The sequence below is a fragment of the Lipophrys pholis genome (genome assembly GCF_963383615.2).
Source record: "Lipophrys pholis genome assembly, chromosome: 8".
NCBI lineage: Eukaryota > Metazoa > Chordata > Actinopteri > Blenniiformes > Blenniidae > Lipophrys > Lipophrys pholis.
In genome coordinates this window covers 16,717,589-16,743,760 of record NC_137630.1, presented here as the reverse complement: position 1 = coordinate 16,743,760, position 26,172 = coordinate 16,717,589, and the positions used below count along the sequence as shown (strand labels likewise).

The 26,172-nt window shown below is 41.6% G+C and overlaps 1 protein-coding gene across 2 annotated transcripts in view; it reads right to left on the bottom strand.

The window, feature by feature from the left end:
• The window catches only part of plekhg5b (pleckstrin homology domain containing, family G (with RhoGef domain) member 5b), a gene marked incomplete at its 3' end in the record, with an annotated part of 92,890 nt that extends 67,176 nt beyond the window's left edge, over positions 1-25,714 (bottom strand). For both annotated transcript variants that reach the window (XM_080469522.1, XM_080469523.1), the window contains exon 1: positions 23,874-25,714. In XM_080469522.1, the coding sequence (XP_080325648.1) occupies positions 23,874-23,955 (82 nt within the window). In that variant the 5' untranslated portion in view covers positions 23,956-25,714. The remainder of the gene's footprint in view (positions 1-23,873) is intronic.
• Between the last annotated feature and the right edge of the window lie 458 nt (positions 25,715-26,172).

Sequence of the window (26,172 nt, the reverse complement as noted above, 5' to 3'; positions counted from 1 at the left end):
GATATAATCAATACCGATATGAAACATGTGGGGGTTTTTTTGGTCTATTTATTTCAGATTTTGATTGATGTACAATTAGCTGTTAGTCAGTTTATAACATTTCGCCAAATCTGAAGGCATTTCTTTGCCATAATAACTAAAACTAAAACTAATATGTTCTGTTAATTAAATACCACATAAAAAAAAAAATGAAATCATCTTGTCAGGCTCATGACTTTTTGGATAAGTTGCTTTGCTTCGGTGTGGTGATGAGACATGTTAAGTTTTTTTGCACATTGAATAAGTTTATCAGATGATTTCAAGTTTCAAAGTTAAGTTTTCGCTGGCGATAGTTGCAGTACTTCAAACAGCCTGGAGGGGTGCCATTGGGGTCATTTCAAGAGGCAGTCTCTCAGGTATGATTGGGCAAAATCTGCTGCGCTGTCTAGATTCCTATGCATTTTAAATGTAGATTTAAGATTTACACTCTCCACCTGACATAGGATCCATAAATTCGCAAAAATGTCCCAAGACCTCCACGTTAAGGAAGGAAGCGAGCACAAGTCGAGCGCACATCACATTTAGCCGTAAGCCTTCTACGCTTTTTTTTTTTGAAGAAGAAGAAGAATGCCAAGAATGCTTCTCTCTGCCTTTTTATTTGTTGAGGTCCCATTGTGGCACAGAGAGAAGCAAAGAGCTTATTCTTGCGTTTGCTCAGCCTTCAACCCCTCTCCCTTCATATCCACATTATGGTTTTGTGAGCCTCTGCTCCCTCAATGCCCCCCCCCTTACTCGCCCCACATGTAATGTAACGTACACCCTCCTTCCCAGGGCGTAGTTATGAAAAGACTCCTGGGAGAAGAACACAGATGGCAGGCAGGTGGATTGGCATACGGGCAGACTATAAGCTGGCAAAGAGATAACCGCCTCAACACATGCTGAGCAACAGGCTGAAAAGTTTGAATGCAGAATGCAAAGATCTGGAGAATACATGTATGGAATTATGCAAGAGGCGGTGTATTAGAACAGGACCTTAGTCAGAGTCTTGATACATTTCTCCATTTGGGGAATTTACACATTTAAATATTTGTTTGTTGTTGATGTACTCAAAACTGTAAACACTAGAAAGTGCAGGAAGTCGTCGTTTTCAGTCAAGAAACATGTACATGAGATTATTAATGTTAGTTTGCTTAGAGTCTATAAAGACGTTACATTTATGATGAACTCCTTGCGTTTACATTGAGTGAGCTTGGATTTATGAACAGCTATGAACAACAGCTTTGGAAAATGCTCAACATAAAAACACAGCGAGTGGACAGAGTGTTATGTTCTATTGTTGGAGCGATCGGGAATTGTTTCTACATTTTACAGGAGTTTAGTAAAAAAGTAACTGGGAAGATAAAGGTTTGAGACAATGCAAATGATAACAGTCAAAACTCAGAAGCCAAAACATTATTTAAATATTACTGGCAAATATAGTGGTGTTACACTGACGTGGTACATTAAAACAAGGTGTACACAACATTGTTAGGAGCTACTGAGCTACACAATATAGAGCAAATTTACAGTGGTGTACATTATAAATTGTTTCGATGCACAGTGCATTCATGCCCTGCAAATTGGAACTAACTGAATTTTAAAAATGATGGTGTGATTAATTTCAAATTAATCATTAAGAAATTCCATTCGACTAACAGAGAGAGAGTTCTGTTATTTGGAAGGACAAATGTCAAGATGCAGATACATTAAATATCTTGTTTTAAGGAAACAAGAAGCAGAAGAGGTTCACCACTGAAAGCCACGGCGTTCCTGTGCAGGTGGACGAGTTGGGGCCTGGTGGAAAGACACATAAACATGAGCAGGTTGCAGCTGTTTCTAATGCTGAGGGTTCAGTGGCAGCGGGGGCAGAACACAGCCCTTCTGCTTAATGTTGTTTTACCCCCATGGTGGTTAGAGCACACACAAGTCTTCTGCCCCCTCCACCCTCCGTCGTTCTCCCTCCCTTCGCCACATCACAGTGAACCCGAGGTCGGCGTGTATAAAACTGAAAACCAGTGTAAACTACTCCGAAGAGGCGTAGAGCTGTAGTCCCAGACGTTCACTCGAGAGAGGATTTAACAGAAAGTAAATGTCTGATTAACTCTGATGACTTATTTTCAGTTTATTTAATAGCAACAAAAACATTTTTTAAAATCCGCTGGCCTGTTCATGCCTAACACATTTAAAAAAAAAAAAACAAAAAAAAAAAAACAAGACCCTGTCACCATTTCTAAGACGCGTCATGAGGGGATTATTGCATTTCTTGAATTTCTGGGGGGCATTTATGTCATAAAGTACAGTAATTGGTCAAGTCTGAGTGGTTATTATACAAGAGTGTGACCTTGCAAGTCATTTCATTCTTTTTATGGGCTTTATTGGTGCTGAAGCTTTGAGACAAACAGAGGTATGTTCTATTGTTACTAGAACACATGGCTGAATACAACTTGAGGAATGTCTGATGGAGTTGATGGTCGATGGGGTTTTTGTGTCACATAAAAAAAACAAAAATCCACAATGATAGGACTATTGGACATTTTGCTGCAGAGCAATGTGTCAGAATGCTGAATGTGCTTGAAAATATTCTCATGTACATACTTTTGAGTGTGAATATTGTTTGTACACTTTTATCACACGTCCGCCAACAAGGCAGACGTCTTAAGATCTTCATGCAGTGGTTTTTCAAGCACTTAACTGAAGACTTTTGAGAACAGAATTTTTAAAGATACCTGCCAAGAAGCTTTAACCCCCATCTGGAAAAAAACGGGGCAGAATGAGTCAATGTCTTACTTTAATTCAAAGGTAAATCTTTCATTTCAGTCTTTCCTGACTTTTTAAGACGCTATGTTTTTATTCTGCTTAAGGGCATTCATACCCGTCAGTGTTCTTATGAAAACTTTTTTATGTTTTCAAGTTCACATGGCTCCTTGGTCCTGCTATTTCTGAAACTCAGAGATAGCTGAACGCAGATTCTTAACAGGCTTGAATACTTTGGACTGGTTTAAACGAGCCCTGGTGCCATTGCCGAGTTCCATATGTGCAAGTTTAAAAAGTCGTTCAGCTTGTGAACCAATGTGGTGCAGTTTGGTCAAAGCCTGAGGTCTCAACGTAGCCCGAACCGGAAAAACCTGTAAGTGGTCCAAACACAGGATAAGACAAACTTTAAAAGCACCGTAGCATTTGTGTTGATTGAAGTTTATGTGATATGACAGATGAATTTCCTGCGGTTGTTTGCCTTTACACAACCTAAAAGCTCCAAGTGAGTTCTTAGCTTGTAGAAGTCCCACCACAATAATCCAACCTGCATTGCATTTACGACAGATGAGGAATATGCTGAATACACTGAATATACTGCAGGTGAAAGCAGCAGTCCAGCAACTGCACTGTTGAAGTATGTTGGTCTTTTTAAATCGTCACTATGAAGATTTTCGATGTGCATAACTAATCAACACAGTAGTTCAACGTCCAGCTGCTCACTAGTTGGCACCAGAACTACCAGTCAGTTCATGTTTTGTTCATGTTTAAGGTGTTTAATAACTGTTATAAAATCACCCTTCGGCAACAGCCCTGTCTGACGATGGACTTGAGGTAGATTTTATTTTCAAATCAGCCCGTTTGTATGAATGTTCATCTAGAATATAAAAACTGTAGCATGTGGGCTGTAACATCAAAAACTGTCAAATAATCTCTCCACCTGAGATAATTATCTCAAACATTATATGGTGGCGTGATACCTCCACAGGTAATACACTCTTAATACAGCCGATATATTCCAGGAACGACTAAAACAAAAAACAGCAATATTTTTTTTCTTTGTTTTTAGACTGAACAACTATCCTCGATTGAAATCAGTTGCCAGGAACATCCTTTGTGAACCGGACCCAAGTGCAAACTTTTCTTTTTCTCAACTTCAGTTGGAACAAGGGAACCTCACAAGTGCGAACACAATCTAACACAAGAAAAATATTACGGCTCTCCATGTGGCATGTGCAAATTTTCATTATGTGCAAGACGCCAGACGTACACAGAAAAGGGCTTTCAAAGGGTTTGAGTCTCAAATCTCATGCTTGTTGTCTGGTTTTCTTGAAGCAGACACCTCACTCAGTCTTGTGTTGCAATAAAACTACAGAACTTTGATGACTTGTGTAGAAAATTGACAAAATAATAGATTTTTTTTTGCACTGATGAACATGCTAATCTGTGAGTATCAAAGCATGATAATGTTTGTGTGCAATTCAAACATCAAAGAGCCTTAGCACAGTACCAAACAGTTGCCAACACATATTTCAGGGCAGGAAGGTTTTGATGGGTTGATATTTCTGGTTCGATTCAGTACTGGAAAGACGGACAATATCTTGCATGTTTTCTGAAGGAGATCAGGACTTTATAGCCGTAATGGAGAAAAAAAGGATCAAGATCAAAGCTTCACTGTTCCCTTCATGGCATTCCTCTTTTAGCCTCTGCCAAACGGGTCTGCAGGCGAGCTGACCAGAACGTAGTCAGATTTCCAAATGGCTGGCAGGCTGAGAGGACAGGATGAAGAACATTCCTCTGCAGCCCTGTGTTATCACTTCCCCTGCACTAATGGCATAAATCGGAAAGTCAGTGCCCCTGTGCCATGTCAAAAAAAAAAAAAAACAGCCCAGAGAGGAGACAGGGAACCATTTCACTTCAGCTCTGTGCTTCTTCAGCGGTAAATATTTCATCCGTGGAGCTGGTCTCGTCCGCCTCCATGCCAGGTCACTGAGTGCTTTCAACGGAAGAACAGAGCAATGGAGGGGAAATAAAGCCTTTCCACGAAGCGTCTAAACGCCCATGCTCAAAATTTAACTGAACCAGATCATCTCAGGAAAGTTCCTGTATAAAATCAGACCTCATGTGTGTTAAAGCATCTCCCATGTTTTGTCAGATGCACAGGGATTCAGTGGAGCAGGTCCAAACGACACACTCGTCTCTCATTTCTTCTTCCACCATGCAGAATAATGTTCACCAAGAGATTCCCACCATGATATCACAGGTGAACACAGTTCATAGGCTGCTTTTCCTTCCAGAGCATGAAAACAGGATTAAAACCTCTTTGGTGGGCTCGGTGAGGAGGCACCGGACAAATTAAGACTTAAACTTTTTCGATGTAAAAGAAACCATTTTTAATAACAAACATTAAAGCTGAAGTTCCCACAGGAGCCATGGATGCAGTAATTATATCCGCCACAGTCTACAGGGCTCAACATTAACACTCATCAACCTAAACAACAGAAAGGAAGTGAGAGAATGTTTAATGGGAGGTTCAAGGGGATGGTGTGAATATGACGAGACAGCACATTTGCAGGTCACGGAAAGCCTCTTGCTTGTCGAGGAGACAAACAACTTCAGGATCATCTTTAAACATGGAAGGCCGTTTTGATATTCTCTTGTCAATGTGCCACAATCACCTGCAGGTTAAGAAATTAAACTACAGTAAAAAACAATTATAAAAAACTAAAATAAATAAGATAGGACTGGGACTTTAAAGCAATAATTGCTGTAATTAAAAAATCTAATCAATTTGGCATGGAACACAGTGCACTCGAGAAAGTTATTTTCAAATTCATTTTACACTAATCATAGCAGTTTTGTAGAATAGTGAAAACCTTGTTTTCGGAATAAATGGTAAAACCGTAATTAATTTAAATCAGATTTCCATACAAAAAATGTTGCTTGTAAAAATATTGAATGGCTAGTAGCATAGTTACCCACCTTATTGATAAATATTTACAATCCACAACTTGCCGTCATGATACAACTGTCCAAAAAAACATCATATTGTAAAATATATTTTTATTGTTTGTTTGTTTGTTTGTTAACAAGCAAAACTACTATCACTGGCTAAAACGCTTCTAAAAAAAATCCCCCAGATCAAAGATGGACTCAACCATTCTTGAATGCCTTTCAAAAATAGATCAAACCTCATTTTAATAACACTTTAAAATGTCCTCAAATGCCTCTCCAAAACCACCCAATTCATATATAACCTTAACTAAGCTGTCCTTGGATGCCTCTTCAAAATTACCCAAATTATAGATGACAAATGATGTTACATTTTCTGACCACCTCTTCAAGATCACCCTGATCGCAGAGGAATGAAACAAGCCGTCCTCAAATGCCTCTGCAAAACCACTCAAATCATGATGACTGACAGGATGAACCGTCTTTAAATACCTCTCCTAAATCAACCAGAATACAGCTGACCTTAAATAAGCTTTCCGTTAACGCTTCTTAAAATCCACCCAGATCACAGATGATCAACAATATCGACTGTCCTCGAACGCTTCTGCAAATACACTCAAATCACAGATGACTGGCACGGAACTGCCCTTGAATGCCTCTCCAAAATCACCTAACTGACACATGACAAACATTGTGGACGCCCCTGAAAGACATTCCCAATATCACCCACGTCACAGATGAACAAGTTGGTACTGTAATCGGTTACCCACATTACACTGACCCACACTGTGCCCTCTCCTTGAACACCCCTCCCAAATCACCTGAATCACAGACAGGCGACACTTTGCGCTGTCCTTAAACGCCTCTTCAAAAATCACCCAAAGCCAGAGAAGTTGTACGCGGTGAGTTATCCTGAAAGGCCTTTGACAAAAAAGCTGCTGCTACTGCTTGTTAAATGAGTTCAATCACACCAAAACACAGTGGAGACTCAGCAGAGGATTATTCTGTACATGCTGGACTGTAATAAAAAATGTTCCCCATTCAGACGCGATGGTACATCATACATTAACAAATCAAAATGCTGTGATCAATCATTCTTGAAAAGTCACACCAGATAATGTGCCAGTATTATCATAAATAGAATGTGGCACTTATGTTAGTATTGTAATAACGCAGTAACATTTCTATTCATATGCAATGTCTCCATACACTTTATATGTATTATTCTTAAGAACTCCCTTTTTATTAACTCCTCTTTTACAAGATATGCATCCAACACATTGAACTATTTTACTTATGCTTCCTTAATATGATCATCTACATTTGTTTCTAATGCCCATGAAAGCCTCTTGCCATGTGATCCAGCACAACAACCCTACCCTGTGGTGTTTTTTTTGTTTGTTTGTTTTTATCATTCTGGCCTTCCTACATGCACTCACCTTATCAGATTCACCTTCACTTTTTACCATCAGAACGGTCTTCCTTCTTGGTGGCACAAATTCTGACCCCACCATCTGATTGTGGCTGCAGAAACAGACTCTCCAGACCAGCCAACCTTTTTTTGTCCATTTGTGGCGAGCTTGTGTAAACTCATTTTCCTGTTCTTAGCTGCCAGCAGTGACACCGTGGATGTACTTCTGCTGCAGCTCATCAGCTTCAAGGTTTAATGTGTCAGAGAGGGTCTTATGCATACCTTGGCTATTACAAGTAGTTATAGGAGTTACTGTCGTCTTTCTATCAAGTTGAGGCAGTCTGTCCATTCCCCTCTGACCTCTGGCATCAACAAGGCATTTGGTCCCAGAGAACAACTGCTTCACCTCTTCTCAGTTTTGTTTTTGTTTTTTGCTTTTGAAGTTTTGTACAGGCCACAAATTATTACAAGAGAATTTGAGAGCAAAGAATTGAAATAAATGACAGGGCCCCCCTTTATGAAAGCCGCAGTATAGTTCGCACACTGGGCACACAGATTCACCAAAAGTAAAGTCAATCGTATGTGATGATGTACCAACATATGTTGCAGTCACTCTTCGATATCGGTAAACACCAGGCTGTCGGCTTGTGTAAAGAAAGGTCTCAATGTTAGACTGAATTTAGTAAGTGAACCAATTAATGTTCACCAGCTTAATAAAGTTAAGGATGTATTTTATTCAGGAGGAGTCAGAGAGGGGCACAGGTGATTTCCACTTCAGAAGAATTAACCATTGTGCTAGAAACTCTGCCTGATATTTTGGGAGGGACAGAGTGGGAGGTAAAATCCCAAATGGAGCATAGTGCCATTGGACTAAATGGAGCATTTAGTGCATGTTGAGCCCGAGGCCAATATATTTGTCCAATAAGTACATAATGAAGGGCACGACCAGAATGTGTGGGTATGGGTGGCAGGGGCTTCATGGCACTGATCACAGACGGGATCGAGATGACTAAAAATTTTGGCAAGTGAAGCAAGCAGGATTTTACATCAAGCAGGATTTTACACTGCATACGACCACGAAAGAAAGAATGATTTATGATGACTGTGAAATTGCTGTGGGTCTGTGGGACGGGGGATCTAATACTGGATCGAGCAAATAGTTAAAATCCCCTCCCATAACAAGTGAATGAGTGGAAATATTTGGTAACTTCAAAGACATATCTGTAAAGTTATGTGGTATATTCGCAAGAATAACTTGGGTATTGTAAAGTTCTCCTAACATACAGTATCTCCCATTGGGATCTGCAATGAGCTTAGATTTGTGAATTAGAATAGATATGCCCACAAACATTCCGCTTAACCGTCTCCTCCGTAGGTTAATATGGCTGGAACTTTTTTGGTGTGTTTCTTGAAGAAACACAATGTGGGCGCCGAGCCTTTGGAAATGATGGATTACTTTACTTCAGTTAATAGACTGATTTGTACCTTTGTAGTTCCAGATGACAAATTTGAGCCCTGTCCTTGACTGTTGAGGTGGTCTATAATCAGACTGTTTAAGCGAACTGATAAATCAAAGTGAATGACACATATATGGCGACCACCCACATCCACTTGAAAACATCAAGCAGCTGCTACGAGATGAAGTGATGGGACATGAGATGATGTAGGTGTCAGGACAACGTGAATATTCTGGCCAGACATTCATACGCATTATTTTCGTCGAGTTTAACAGTCAACCACCAATGAAATTCAGTTTTAAGTGATTTAAAAAGTTGATATGGATGTTCATGCAATCCAAACGACTTATCAAAAGGCAAAACTGTTGCTTTTTCAGTGAAATAACTCAAAAAGACTGAAAAGGAGTAACTATTGTCGCTCTAAATTGATTCAGGTGTGATGAGGGGTTACCCTTATGGTATTTCCTTTTTTGTTGTTCACTTCCCTGAAACAACCTTTGAAATGAGCTGCATGCGGTATATGACTCATATCAAATAATAGGTTCAAGAAACATGAAGCAGCTTCATGGTGCGAAAAGCAGACACACAAAGTCAATTCAAAGCCGGGCCAGCTGATCCACCTCAATCAAAGGCTTACCGCACAGATCATGGATGACGTCCAGGGACGAAGACCAGGAGTAGCGTTCGATCCCCCCTTGGGTGAGAGAGGGCGGCAGGGTCTCCAGCTCATAAGCGCCACGCTTCTTCCAGTACATGAACATCGTCACTTCTTCAAACCAGCTAAAGCTTTGCGGCCATAAATAGAACTTGACTCTACATATCTACCCGAAACTAAACCCGTACCTCAGTGTTTCTACTGAAACTGTTAACTCTAACAACCTCCGGTTGCCCCAAAGAACTAACGATCCAAACATCTGCATACATTTAATGAACTATTCCCTTCAGCCATTTTTGAAAAAACAAAACATGCCAGCCAGCTTGGGACTTAAACTGCCAACTGTTCATTCAAAGTCTCCACCTGCACAGTTACCTCATCCAGCCTGCACTTGCTAAAACTTGCTTTGAACCTTCTGATCCGTACTCGGGATCAGGCCAAAAATACCTATCAAGTCCAATCCATTACATCTTCAAGGGACAAAAGCACTGATTCTGCAACTTTGCAGGGTTTTATTGCAGACACCTGCTTGTTACAGCCAAGTCTTAAGTAGGTAACAATTGATACGGAACCTGATCATCCTCCTTTCCACGAAGCAGAATCCTTCCACACGTCTCTGAACCTTCTTATCAACGCGTCTACCTGCTGATCCTCGTGTTTTTGGGTTTTCCACTAATCACCCACTGAAAGCCAACCACCAGGAGCTGTCAAGCACCAAATGCTTCCCTCTTCTAATCCATCTGCCCGAGCTGTTCCTGACTAAATCACAGGCATCCAACTGGTAAAAGGTGCTGCAATCTTATCTCCGGGAGCGCCGAGTAACATTTCCTTTGTCGTCGCCTCGACTTCATCCATAGTTTCTCACACTGTATTAAACTTGCGTGTGAGGCAAGCTGCTCATGTTAAAGCCCTGTGTAGGATCTCCTGACGATGGGGGGGCTTTCTGCCCACTCCATCGGACAAGTGTTGTATTCATGCAGAGGTGAGTTGCATGCTGGGACGGGCAATCTGGGCCAATGGCTTTTGGTCTGGGTGGCACAAAGATCTCTTTTAAACCTCCTCCTACATCCTGAGTGGACTTTCTTTATGTTTTTTTCTCAAACTGTAAAAGGCTGACATTTTTCTGCATTGATTAGTGCCCGCGCCCTTTATGTCTCCCGAAAGATTTATTCCTTTTTATGAATGCAGCAGCTCTGTGGCGAATGAGCTCAGTTATTTCTGTGGATGTACAATGCACCCATAGGCCTCATGAAAACGAGCACAGGCGAATGAGCAAAAGGGGAGTCTTGTTACAAAGTGCTGAGACAATGCACGCCACTTCTCGAACACCCTCCAATAACAACCGAAGGGTTAAAACAACACGCCGTTAGATAACTTAAGTCGAGGCATAATATTTTCCCCAGCGCTGCTTAAAAGGCTGATGCACTGCTATTATGCATCTAAAATGGGAGAAGAAGTACTGTGAGAATGTGCTGCGCCGGCCGGGGGAAGGGAGGGATGTTGTCACACATAGCGACCCACATGTCCAATTTTGGGATAAGAAATTAGAGGGTAGGATGGGAGCCGGTTTGCTGCGCGGCTCTGGGCTTTGCAGACATATGGTAATAATCTCAAGCAGCTTTGAGCGCGCAGCTTCCCTTTTAATGAAGAGAGCAGTCATGCAGCATGAGAACCCGGCTGCAAACACAAGGGCCAATTTCCACCTACTACAGAAACAAAGCGCGAGGCAGGCCGCCTCGCTTTCATCATCCACCATCAGATCAACAAAATAGCTGCTTCATTAGGGTATGATACCACTGAAATGCAAATGCGTTTCCACAAGGCCCTATGTATGATTTTTTTTTACAATTGGTGGAAGACAATTGTGGGATGAAAACAAAGACATGTGTTTTAGGTTAATTAGCTTGATATTGGTCAGCACGAAGCCACTGCAAACACCTGCACCCTCGACCACTACAAAGATTATTCCATGCACAGATCTTATGTAAGGTCGAGTTATTCCAGCAAATGTAGTTTTCACAAGTTCAAAAAGCCTTCCATTCCCAAGATTAACGATTCGATACCCCACCTCGTTTAATCTGTGTATCAAAATGTTCCTGGGCAAGACACCGAGCATTAAATGTCTCCCAATTCTGATCAAACACTTTGCATTACAGTTGTCCCAGCTGGTGTCTGAAAAGGAGACAGATAGAGAAATCCATTATATCAATAAAGACCATTTACAATACCCTGTGAGAAGGTGATATTCCCTTCTCACGGTAAAACAAAGACTTTGGAGCACATACACGCAGTGTTGGGTGTTCTTCATCTGGGAACTATAAAGTGGGGAGTGCTCACGAACATTGGGAGTTTGTGTTGGGGATGGGTTGTGGCGTCTGGTCACCCAAACTGGCGTGGGTGGGGCCGGAGCGCCGTACATGTTGCCACAAAACAGACTGAGAAACCATCCATCATCACTGGTGACAGTGGTTAACAACTTGCTGGGTCAGTAGTGTGGTACCCACTACGCCCCATGTCAGCGCGACACAGTATTTCAGTCTGAATGGTGGCAAAACGCCAACGAAACTCGCCGCACGCACTTCCTGCTCCATCAGACGTTTCCGAGGAGGAGGTCACGCTGGTGGAGGAGCAATATTTCACCTGTCTGACTGCAGATGGGTCAGTCCACTGTGTATAGGGGTGCACTGTTTGTATATTTATGTGTTTATAGTTATAGTGGGAAATTGGTGGAGGATGAGAAATAATGTACGGCATATATTTTCAGTGTGATATTCATTTTGTTTGTTATGTACATTTATTCTTGCAAATTTTAAGTGATATTAGTTTAAGGTGGTTGGAACACTCCTTGGACTTTTGTTTCAGCCTAGCCTGTCCTGATTGGCCCAATTCAGGGTGAGGCTGGGCTTAATTAAAGAGGCACACCTTCAGAAGAAGTCTGAGTCAGCCAGCAACTGAGGCTGGAAGTAAATGTTTTTTTCAACTCTTGTGAAAAGAAAGTTTAAAATAAAATAAAATTTTTATTTAATTTAATGTTTGAAACGGCGACTACCACCTCATCCTTTCCTCATCCACTCAACCACAACCAGGCCGAACACATCCCGAGTCGGGGTGACCCCCTCGGTCCCTCACATACCCACAATGCAGCTCAACCTCTTCTCTTGCCTTTTTCTGCCATTTCAACACCCTCATCTTTTAAAGCCCATCATCCCAAGGATTTCAACCCAAAAAAACGAAAGAAAAGGTATTAAGTCATAAGTACGATCTAAAAAAAACCATGACGTAATCACGATAAAATCATCTACATTATTTGCCCCCAGAAACACAAAGAGGATATTAAACAATGGTTTTCATAGGCTGAGCTCCCCGTGATCCATGAATTCCAGACAAAAAAAAAAAAAGACCAGACTCATCTTCACATGAGTCATTCTCATCCATTTAAAGAAAGAACACAATATGGCACACAGCTGCTTTAGTTGTACATTACTAGAAAGAAAAGGAAAAAAAAAAATCACCTAGAAAAATCAAAGACTCTGATGAAGCCACTGAGCATGAGGTCAGTATATTTTACTTTGCAATGTTTTCATGCTTTCATCCAGCAGAAGTTCTGAAAACTAAGAAGTATGATAGAATTGTGGTATCCAGTTGAAGAACCACAGCCAGGAGATGGGCAGCTTAGCACAAATAACACCACCTAGTCCAAGATTTCTTTTTCTTGAATCTGTCTACCAGCACCTTGAAAACTCATCGATTAAGTGTAAAAACCATAAATATGTGGTTTTATTAAGTCTATTTTCGCTTCGGGAAAAGTTTGGCGTTTACACAGCAATGTTTTAAAAATGAGAAGAAACACTGAGCAACAACACTAAAAGCAATGTAGTTAGTGTCTTGGGCCACAAGTTGGTGCTGTTGGTTGTTTTCATAGTGAAAGCCCGCACACATATGCACAGAAAACGATACGCTGTAAACATTACCAATGGGAATAAATGAACATTCGTATGGACAGACAACCAAGCCGGATTGCTTATTCTAGATGGAGAGCAGCATCGGTTCTCTCATCACACCCATTCTTTTATGGCGGCATGAATTAAATATTGCACATAAAATACAACTTTCACAGATCTAAAATCAATAGTAACATAATTATGACGACTGATGTTAACTCTTCCATGTCTGATTTATTGGCCTGAGCCAGGGATAGCAGGCGGAACTCTGCCGGGGAGCCGGGGCTAAATGAGACCACTTCTCAATAGAATCGCACTCACTGAAGTATTAATGGTGTGTTGAGAAATTGGTGTGCGACGGGACTGTAAATGAGCCCGCCGGTGGGTGTGTGTGTGTGCATTGTGGGGGGAGTGCGTGTGTGAATCCGAGCGTTGACAGAGGGAGTGCAGTTGAAGGCTTGTGCGTGCCCGAGTGGAGGAGTTTGAGGGTTATATTTAGAAAGGTCGGCCGTCAAACCGGCGGAGAGTTTAACCCTCCACCAGCAAACTTCTCTTTGTGACGGCTTCAAATGAGAACGTATAAATGATTTAAAATCGTTCCTGTTGCATCAAAGAAGGGCTTTAAAAACGTCACTCCAGCAAGACTTCTTGCCTGCTTCACTGAAGGTTACCGTGTAGAATAAGTGCATTTAAGGTTGATATTGCACTCAAAAACACAATTTACTCACTGGATACGTTGAGGGGAAAAAAAAAACAAAACAAAAAAAACATCCATTTGCCTTTATGAATATCCAATGACATTTTAACCAGAACATGCAAAATACTAATACTGGGAGGAGCTAAAGTTACCATGTGCCATATGATCTCCAGAAAGTGGAAGCAGTGGAGTTGTTTATGATTGCCTTGGTATTTAAAGGGGAGGTAAAGATCAGCTCAGCCTGGAGCCGAGACGATTGCCGTTATCATGGTGCGAGATATTTCTTCAGCCGATGAGAAATAATCTCCTCTATCACACATTTTAAATTCTTCAGTCTTATAGAGAATTACACATGTTCTCCCTTTCACACACACACACACCAATGGTGACGAGTTGGGAGACATTTCTCACTGGGTTTTCAGTGCTTCACCACAATTTATTATGTATTCCTACTATACACTGCTATACTGAAATGTGGCCTACGTGCCTGCAATTAGTGCAAGTTAAAAGCCGGCGGATTAAAACACTAGTTTTATGTGCACAGCATCTATAAACGGCATGATTATCTAACTTTTTCATATTGTGGATTCAAATGTATCAGCTGGTAGAAACATGTTATGAGGAAGGAAAAAGCTCAAACCCACAGTATCTGTGTAAACATTTCCACGTTTTGTTTTTTGCCAATTTCATTTATTCTATGCTCACAACACCTATCGTAATGCTTAGTTATTTAACGTAGTTTCCAGTGATTGTCATAAACAGCAAGGCCAGTCTGGATTAAATGTGAAGTAATCGGTAAACAAATTGGTTATACTAAATCGAAACACATCAAATCTGGAGTTTTTGTAATGAAAAACTAAACTTAAGTCGAAGGATGCCCTCCTGGCTTAACGGTTGTATCCTCTTAAATGCTGTAATCTTTATTGTAATAGCTTGCATAAGGAATGATCAGACCGGAGGATTCACGCTGAGCCGTCTGGGTCCGCTTTAGCCGTGCTCGCTGATCAATGGGAATAAATTAATCCATAGAGAGACTTTAATGGAGTACATTTCTGCCGCCGGAGTGGCTGTGGAACACAGTTTGTCCAGCTGCTCTGCTTTCAGGTCCTCGGCAGCTCCTGACAGACGGACAGCTGGCTGTGAAGAGAAGACGGGGGGGGCGCCCAATACGCTTTGAGGCAAATACACATGTCAGCATGCGAACACGCTGAAAAACACTATGCTAACTTTAGGCTTGGGCAACTTGCCCAACTCTTTTTGTTTTCACCGTTCATCGGAGACAAAGTAACCGAGCTACCATTGGCTGCCTCCAGGCTAATGTTCTTCAATCGACATGATTGAAATGCTCTGGGCTTATATGACGCAATAAAACACATCACGTCTCACAAGCTTTATATTAGCAAGTGTAGGAATAGCAGGTGGGTAAAAAGGAACACGGTCCAATTACAGGTTCATATTGTCGCAACGAGCGATGCCGTCGTCTCAGGCCAGGCAGGATGAGAGCTTAAACAATGTTAAACTAGTCTAACCTTGGATAGCTGGCACCGCTCGTGATTTGGTGCAGGATAAGATTTAAAACTTCGGGTTGACGAGGTTGTGCATAGCTCATGCGGAACGATCATCGGCCTTTTTGTTAATAAAGATTTCGATGAACCGCGCTGGTTTACAGAGATGGCAGCTCTCAGTTTCCACGACACCTCTTTAAAGTTATTCAAGCACTGCCACGGGGAGACATATTAGTGTCTGATGGCTCTGTAGCGCCGACTAGTGGAAGACAGGTGCATGACAGGTCAGCACCGTCTTGTACATGAACACATTAGCTTACATTTACATCCCCATTATTTTGATTTGTGGAAGTATAGACAATTGTGTGAAAGGTAACTTTAAAGGAAGTGAATCATAAATGTACTTCAGTGGGTAAATTATTACATACTGTATATCTAGTAAAATCACGAAACAATAACAAAGTCAGTTACGTCTGAGCTAAAGGAGACAGATAAACCCAACAAAACCACCAACACAAGAGTGATATTGTTGGTTACAAACCAGGAGACTTCTTTCAATTCATAGATCTTTTTAACCAGATAATTCCAAGTCCACTGACAATCCTGTGTTCGGACCATGAGAGGAGGCCAGTACCCAGAGAAAAATGTAATCTCTCTGTCCCAGGTTCAAATTTTGGTCTTCCAATCTAAAACACAACTCAGTTTTTCCTAAAGTGGCTTTTGTGACGGCTGAGGCCCAAACATGCCAACCATCAGTGTCTCATTGCAAAGTGGATGGGACCATCCCAACTGGGTGAATCACTTTGAGACATGGTGTAATTTAGCAGTCCATCCTTAAACCAGCAGCACAGAGGGACAAACAACCACTCTTCAACTTGTTGATATGAATAATCCCATAATTGAAACAATCTGGTAGAAATTGCAGAGGGGGCTCCAGTTGAGGAGCCAATAACAGAGTGACGGGGGAAATCTAAAACACCTATTCCCTGAAAATACAGTTATCGTCATGTGGAAGGCTGCAATGTGTGTAAACAGTCATTTTGACGGGGTGGAGGTTCGAAGTGTGGAAGGACACGTTCAGAGATAAACATCTGCTGGATGCTCCTGGTTAAAGAAGGTGTGTGAGTGTGTGAGTGTGCACTTACTGCTGCTGCAGGGACCAAATTCTGTTCCACACTCAAATTAAAAGGGACTAATCGCCTTCGTGGGGCAACTAGCAAGTATACTTTCATGGAAATTCTCAATTTTTCAAGTGAGAATGTGTTTTAATATCAGACTAAAGTTAAAGTTGGAGTAGGCGTGACAGTTAGACAAGTAGGAATTACAACCGAGTTTATAATAGGTGTGCGAAAAAATGAATGCAAGTCGATGCTGAGGATTCCGACACTGTCGGGAGGAATTTAGCTCTGGGGTTCTGCAACATTTCCGACTAAATATATTTTACTGGAGCTATTTGCTGATCCGGCTGTTAAAACGATTTCTAGCTACTTTAGTTGTTTCTCCCTTTGTTGGCCATCTAATTGTTCAGCCACATTTGTCACAACAAAGCGCGAGATGAAGGATAACAATAATGTGAAATATGACATTTAAAAAATTAATTTTGTTCAAAGTTGGCAAATCGATGCTTTTCATGGATTAAAAAAACAAGACCGTCAAAACATTGGCTTGTGAACACACGTGCTGCTAAGACTCTATCAACAGTCTGATAGTTTTCTCCTCAAACATTGACGCACAACATCAGAGCAGCACAAACCTGCCCTTGGGAAACAAACTAACACAAACCATCTGAAACACGAACCTAGAAAACACACCGCCATTGTACAACGGCGCGACGTATAACGAGAGCAACAACTACGCAAACCGCTACGAATAAAAGGTATTCGAATTTCTCGAACAATATCGCCTCCTGTTTACAATCGGCTATTTCAAAGTGACCCGAGAACTCTGTGCAAGAGATGCGTGAGAGTGCAGTGGAGAGAAAATCAGCCTCCAGCTGTGAGTACGCTCAATGACGGTGACTTTATCTGTGATTAGAAACAGCAAAGCCGACGCTGCCGTCACGTGTGAAACTCTACAACACCTGTTCTCTGTCTGTAATGCGATACTCACCTGTGGGAAATACGACAGGAATTACCCTTCATTTGAAACTCACTTTCATATCCTTTACAGAAAGACTCTAGGTTTTCTCAATAAAAAACTGCCCAAATCTTTTTGTCAGTCCTCAAAACTTCCTCGTATCAAACTTTAAACTTGCGTTACTTTGGGCAAAAGCTTTAAAAATCATGTCAAAACTACAAAACCACCTCATTTTCATGCCTGCATGGGTGAAAACCTTCAACAATTTAAAAGCATTAAAAACATAACAGTCAGCCCATTTACATAAAACCTATGTAACTGAGTAATTAGACAATCAGATCTGACAAGTTTACGTGGATTTAAGAGACACAATAATTGGAAAAACTGCGATTTACAAGTTTCAGTGTGGTCTCGGACTTCTGTGGGAGTGTGTTCGAGAACAGATTCGACTGCATCTGTGCCCGGAAAGAAGCAGCTCCAAAGGTGTAATGCCAGTTTCTACCACAAGGTGGTGCAGTGAGTCGTTATTGCACCCAATCTAGTAAGAAAAAGAATCAGGTAACCATAATGCTGGTAAACGTGACGATTTCTGATAATCCAACATGACACAGTTTGCAATATCAAATTTAAAATGTAGTCTTGACGTGGTAAATAGTGACGCAACACTTAATCTTCCTGTTCACTACATTTTATTTATTTTTTGTTGGGTTTTGGATGCTGTTTTTTTCCCACTTTCTTTTCTTATTCATTTTATGGGTCTGTCATATTCACAACATAATTTTCTCAGGCTGAAATAGAGACAGATTAAAATAAATAGGTTTTATTGTGAAATCTTCCAGCACAGGAGTTTTTACCTTTAATTAATAATGGATCCCAACAGCTGTTGACAATGAGATAATATATGTGAAAAACATCAATTCGGCATGAGACAAAGCAAGGGAAATCTATTGCAGGCAGAAATAGAAGAATAGAAAAGGAATGTTCACAGACTAAAAGGTTCAGCATCTTATAGGCACGCTAAACGGCAGAGGAATAAAGTGGTTTTAGTGTTGCAGGCACACACTGTGGTCACATCCACAGACAGGAAGCACAGTACACAAATGATGAGATGCAGGGAAGGAAATGCATTTTATGTTGCACAAGAGGAAGTAGAGGATCATCAATTCAGTGCTGGGTTTGTTTTCCACTGCCGTTTCGAACACAAGTCTCCCATTCAGCCAGAGGGAAAACACAAGCGATAGAAGGTTAGCCAGTCGTCAAACCTTAAAACCGGACATACGATCGAAATAAAACCCTTTACTCGATGTCGAAGTCAAAAGACGGCATATGTGAAGCTAATAAACATCAAAACTGTTGAGATGAGTCACGATGCTGAGGCCGAAATGAGGAGAGCAGTTCAGCAAGAAGAGACGAGAGGGAGAAAGTGAAGCATCAGTAAAAACTGTGACCTGGAAAGGCACCAGGAAAAGGCAGACAGGCAAAGAGGGGAAAAGAGAAGAAACAAAATGAGAACAATGGAAAGACCGTCTGAAAAAGGAAGTCTGAACTGTAACAAGCCACGAGCCGGGCCAAAGTCACACATGCACGAGAACACACACGGATATGTACCCACATTACAGCAGGTCAGTCGGGGATAATAGCGTCACATAAGGTCCATCAAACCACTCAGCTACTCAATCTTTTCATCATTACAAAGACGCTTCCAGCAGTGTTTCTTTCTACACGCTCTCCAGTTGTTGAAACCCATGTGATGATATACAAAGTACCAGCGCAGCTACTAAATGGGCCTCTGTATCACATGCAAATGAGGAACCGTGAATCTCAGCATTCAGGTCTCTGCGAAAAGGAACTGCACTAGTGTGCAGGCAAAGGCCCATCTGCAGACAAGTCTCATGTGAAGCACTGTTTTCAGGGTGAAGCGGGGACCTGGTCTTTAAATCTTGAAAAAACTGCGAGGTCAAGAATACCTCAAAAGGCTTCAGAGGAAACTCCTCGAAGCATCCGCACTTTGCTGACAGCTGGACAAAGCATCTATCAGTGAAGATCATGGCACGTAAGCAAGAGCAGCCAGCTGTTGGACGGCGCGGTGCGAGACGTCGTGGTCAAGCCTCACGAGGTGGGCGTCGTCGAGGCTGACCAATCGCTTAGCGAGACTGCACATTAAACCTGAAAGTTTTTACTTTCAGGATGACAAACGAGACCTTCCTCGAGGCACCTTAAATTTGAGGATTTGCTTCGTGTTTGTCGAACTGAAATAAATATTATTGATGGTTTGGAATGTAAAACTGTCAAAATAAACAGGTGGTTTCGTGCGACTGCTTCTTTTTCCAAGATTAGTTTGAATATCGAGCTCAAAATTACTGCACGTCTGATAGTATTGAGAAACTCGTGTTGCGACATGCTGGTGAATCTCGTCCATAATTGGACTATCACAGCATTTTAATGACATTTTTATGTAAATGTCTCTCCACTGCACTATTCACAGTCATTTTTACACAAGAAAACTGTTTTATAATGGGCATTGTTAGTTAATATTTCATGCCAAACCTCCACGTACCACATAATTATACTGTATGTATATTTACTGGTATTGCTTTTCACTCCAAACTGTAAAGTGCAACAATATTTTTTATAAATTTTCCTGTTAAATAATTAATTATACTGTTAAAAACTTCCAGGGCCTTTTATTTATTTTTTTATTTTTAAATCTCCATACCTGCTGCAGTAAAATATTTCTGCCCATTTTTTTCTTCTACATTCGTACTTCAGTCACAGGTTCATTGTTCAAATGTTTTATAATATAGTGTTTATGTTTTGCTGTATATTTTACCTTTCTCGCTACTGTGAGGAGTAAATGTACCCGTTGTGGGATGAACAAAGTATAATCTAATCTAAATAATCATGCAGGAACATCGAAATCAGCTGCACAGTCACAGATAGTGGAATCAATGAACGCTAAATGTCAGCTCAGAAAGTCGACGCGAACACGCATGAACTCAAGTGTTTGAAATGAAAACCAGGTCAAACCAACATCTGAATGAAGGTCGTGTGATATCATCAAAACACTTCTGTGCTCCAGATAAAGTATTGGAGCCAATCTGTAAATCTTAAGATGTCGGGGTTGAGGCGCCCTTCAAAAGGCTCATTTAGGTATCACTTGGCTTTATCACAGGCGTGATAAGGTCCCTGGTTAAAGTGTGTGTAGGAACGGACAAACTTGACAATGTGGACGCTGCTCTGCTGACAGGACGGACTGAGGATCACTTCCTCGGGACGTGCAACATAACCTAAGCACTCTGGCCCTCATGAATGTGGAGGAGCATGTTGGTCTGCAAGATCATGCAGAAATACTCAAGAGGGACTAGATTGATGTACAAGACTTGGCTCTTGCAATCTTTACTGAATGTCTCCCGTTACTCTTGTTTTTCCCGTCGGTTTGATTTTCCGACAGATCGTCTCCCATACAGCATTTTGTCTTTTGCCCAGGTACATTCAAACACCTTCTCCGTCACCACCACCAACTGCACGGTAGAACATTTCATCGTGTGCTGGCGGGGGCTCAGGGAGCATAACCGAGTACGCAATTTACTACCATTCAGGCAAACTACAGACTTTTTAATAGTTTATTATTGTCAAATGAAAAGAATCAGACATGTAACCCTTTCCTACATCTTACAATGTAAAGATTGTAATGATGTAGCGATCACAGTATCAGGCGCTGCTGCTTCATCTCTGAAAATGGTCAACAGCAATAAACCCTTGATGGACCTGGAATCTCATAAATCACCTAGTAAAACCACAGATTAGGCATGTTCGTCCTTTCAGCACTTTAAATGTAAAGATTAGCATGTTTTTATTTGTATATCTGTATATAACACATAATCCTGAAGGTTAAAACTATTGGTCAAGACTGTTCTAGGATTGAACTATGAACGTGAGCTCACACGTTAACCATAAGTGTTGGAGCCTGAATCATCCACCGCTGCAAGCAAAACCCAACATCTGCATGACTCATGCGATATCATCAAAAAAACTGCTTTTTAAGCCGCCGTTCCCAAGATTAAGTGTGCACCTAATCTCTAAATCTTAGCATCTCAGGGGCAAGAAGCCCTTAAAAGGCTCATCGGAGCATCTGTGGTTTTATCACAGCTGGGCGAAGGATCCCTCAATGAGAATCATGAAATACAACCACCTGCAGCTCGGCACACCAGTTTCCACTCCGTCTCTCAAAGTCGACCAAAGTAAGGAATACTTCAATAACCGAGACCCCTCTGCGGACATCAAATCTGAGGAATCACGTGGTACAACTCCTAAGTTCTGTTTGTTATGACAGAAATCAGAGCTGTCCTGCTTTATAGCATCTGAAATGTGAAAGATCTGTTTTAGCAAACTTCGGCGTTACATGTAATGGACTTTATCTCTCTGCAACCGTCCTTTAATTACATGGACTGGGAAATCTGACAACAAGAAAAAAAAATAATCACCCAGTCCCACACCGCATTTCTTGGAGCTAATTTGACCGGAGTTAACTTGCAAAGACATGCCACCACACTAATATTTGTGCAAGTGATAATTGCTATAATATGAAAAATGATCAGCCCGGGAGAAGACTAAAGAGCAACAGCAAACTAAACCGAGTCAAAACCCCGTCATTAAAAGCATTCCGCTAAACCAGCGCGTCACGTGCCTCTTATTCAGATGCTGCCAGTTTGACTTCTTCATGAGTGATTCACTGCCACGCAGAGCTGCCATTTCTAGTCGGTGTTTTTGTTTTTCGGCGGAGGACAGAGACCAGACAAGACATCTGGTCCCAGATTAGTCCGGCGTGTTTAAGACAGGCTTAAGACTCCGGTGGCCTGGAACACTGAAGGGTTCCAGACTCAACCAATTAAGGCTGCTAAACTTTAACTCCATGCATACTCCGCTCACTGCGTGAACCCGTGAACTGCCGGCCTTGCATACATCACACGGAAGGTCAGCGAGAAAAACAGAGATGGAGGGGAGCTCAGCAATGTGGAAAGATCTGAGCTGAAGCAAGTCCGCAACCTGGGCCGGCTCCCTGGCGCAGCGGTGTGCGAACACTTTAACCTTGTTTTTTCATTTGGACAGCAGATGATCTTTCGAAGGGACGCCGATATCGCAGTGCAAATGGAGAACTGCAACAATCAAAAGGGTTGAAATAACTTAAAACCTTAGAAGCTTTTTAAAAAAAATAGAAAAGTACCAAAAAGGCTAAAACTGCTCAAATGGCTAACAGAGCTAAAAACAGCTACAAACAGCTAAAAAGGCGGGAAAAATGCCAAACGAAGGCCCAACAGCCAAAATGGCCACAAGGACTGAAAAAAGCTAAAGAAAAAAAAAAAAAAAAAAGTGATTGTTGAAAAGACTAAAAGAGCTAAAAATGCTTTAAAAAAAACTCTTAAATTGCCTAAAAGAACTTCAACACATAAAACTGTGACAATGTCAAAAACAGGTAAAATAACTACAAATGGTCGGCCTAATAAAATCTCAGCATGTGGGTTGGATAGAAATGTTTATGAGCCGAGCTTTCTCCATTCTGAAGGTTTAATATGTAGTGCCACTATAGAACAGTTTTATTTGGCGGAAAGTATGCAAAAATGCTTCAGACCATTAGATTATGAGGACCATCGGTGTTTAGGTCACTCTTTACCCAGTTTTGTCAACTTTACAGGTCGACTTTCTTGTCTGTAAATTCAAATTTGGCCCTCAGGAAAAACAAACGGCAGATCGACTTGATGGACGTGAAAAAGTTAAAATCGAGGAGACAGTGGGAGCGGACTGGAGAAACACAGCAAACAGAAGAAGATTTACAAAAGCTAACATCCACCATGTGACGGTATGCAGAAATGTCCAGAGAACTTTTCTCAAGAGGAACGCCTTCAGACCAGACTGTACTGTCCTGTCCTGTCCTGTCTGGGTCAAACATCTCGGCCTCCTGCTGAGATAATTACTCAGGTCACTCGCCAAATCCAGCTATTACATTTTGGTGGCTGGAGGAACGCCTGTCACAAAGAACTGGTGCCCGAGGGTGAAAGTTATTATGAGAGCTCCTCAAACTCAAAAAACATGCAGGTGATTCATCCAACCATATAATGTCCTCCAACATGATCACCAAATCAGTTTTTTTTACCATGGTTGTGATGAGAGCCACACATGGACTAGCACAGACTGAGAAGATTCCCAAGTTCAACCAAGAATACTGTGTCGTAACTACTTCAATTGGTTTTCTATACTCAAAGTATTACTACAACACCTTCCACACAGTTTAGGCTCCATGCCTGTCAGGTTCAGGTTCTGACTTCTGAAAGCAGCTCTTACCGAGCGGAAGATGGATGCATGGAGCAACAAAGAGTGAGATCAATGCTGGACTTCATGCATTTTTCACTTACTGAGTCGTAATCGGAGCCCCAGCCAGCTCCTCGGCGGCGACTTGTGCAGGACTGAATTCATGCTCCACTTGTTTGGCACCATCTATGCATGCGGTCCTTGTTGGTGGAGGTGGTGGTGGTGGTGGTGGTGGTGGTGTGAAGCTCCTCTCTTTTCGCAGGTCTGCCCGGGATCCCAATCAGCCAGAAATGTTTGATGTGCACTTTTCCTCAGTCTTTGAGTTCATTTTCCCCCCCTTCGCGCCGCGGTCGCTCCCCTGCTCTCCTCTCCGTCTGGTCCGCAGTGCGCTCCGGCTGGAGGACGAGCCACCACGCCGCTGATCACATGAACGCACGGGAGGTAGGAGGAAGAAGAAGAAGAAGAAGAAGAAAAAAAAAATCCCTCGATGCACACGATGGAAAAGTTGGAGAGGATCAGAGTAATGTACGTAGGACGCTGGTCGTGACCTGTTGCTGCAGAGAAAGGAAACCGAGTGTCTGCGGGGGGAAGATCGCGTCGACGCGGGGAAGAGCGAGGATTACGCGAAAGACAAAATCCCCCCCCTCTCGGATTCTTTTGAATCCCGTTTGGAGGTTTGGATTCGTCTCCGGGACCCACTTTTACACGACGTGGGGCTGAAGTTGAGCGGCGTCCCGCAGCCGTCCTGTGATCACGCCGTCGGATCTTTCTCTCTCCATTCATTCACTCACCGACCTGATCCACAAAGACTCTGCGTAGTGGTCTGTCCCTCAAGTCCCTGCTGGAGGCGCCAGAGATCCAGATACACACACACACACACACACACACACACACACACACACACACACACACACACACACACACACACACACACACACACACACACACACACACAATGGGATTTCTCTAGATTCTGCCCATAGTCTAAAAAAATAAACGGCGCATCAATAAATTGTCCTTACATGTGAATATAGAGTGTATGGACTTTGTGTTTGCTATACGATAGTGTCCAGGATGTCGCCTGCATTCACGAAGCTCGCTGGGATGAACACCACCTGAGTAGGAGGAAGAGGTGTAGAAGATGGAGGGATGCCTCCTCACCTCCTAACAAACTGTTCATGGATAGTATTGAACTAAAAGCACGGGATACTGGAATATTCAACCTGGAACGATTGCAAGCTCCATGGACTCATAGGGGAGGCCCATCACACACTCTGGACTACTGGGAAACACAAAATAATGTAGTTGTGGCTTTAGATACATTAGATCTCCTCCCGGAAAAGAATATATATGGTTTATTCTTCTCCTGACCTGTGGATCAGTGGAAGCGTGTCAGAGAGGAAGAAACTGGCCTCCAGGAAGTATCTACTTTATAAAGTTTGTTAAAGAAACATGAGGTTTTGTGCGAGTGTGACAAATTGTTTTTTTTAAATATAAAATTATTCATGATTAAATCCCTTTTACCATGAAACACAAAAATTGAATTTTGTTTGTTCCTCTTAGGTGCTTAAAGTCTTTAAAATAAGTCCATTGTTCACCCTGCTGGACGTGTTCAGAAGGAAAACAACTAAAAATGCAGACTAATGAAAAAGCTCTTTAGTCTGTTTTAGGATTGTTCACTGATGTGACAAAGCACAACACTCCATTCTGTTATGATTGTTTAAGAAAACGTCTGTTTTTGATAAGTTTAAAAACATTTCTAGTAAATATTTGTGATCAACATGCTTGTTTATCAAAAGGCTTACAATGTCTGATTTTAGCTTCAAATCACCATTTTCCTGCTGTAAAATGTATTCAAGTAATATCCTGCCCCTCATGTCCACTTTAATCTGCCGGTTACTTGTGTTATCAATTGTTGAATAAAAAGCTAGATAAGCTTGTTTTTGAAAGTAAAAGTAATAGTAAATGTTTTCATTTTAAACAGTATCAGCGATAAGAATGTCCTGTAACTCATTAGACTACAATTTGTTCACAAATAACATCCCAAGCTTGACCATTTGATTTCCTCAATCCTCCAATAAAACTAAACTGTGCAACATTTTATAGTTTGAACACAAAGTCACTGTGAGAAACCAGAATTCATTCACGCTAATTACTGAGATTTTCAGTCCAATTGGTTGTTTAGGATCCTATAGTTGCTTCAATAGGTTTATTTTGTTTGTTCAGCAGCAAAAAAAAATAAAAAATCAATTTATGCTCACAAATGACACCACAGACTGCAAGTCTGCATGTCTAACCAGGCTTATCTGTGCAATTTCTCACACAAACTCCATCTGAATTAAATGTACTATGGAGTGGCGTGCCTATCCCAGTGAGATGTGTCACTTCTCTCCGCCAGATCTG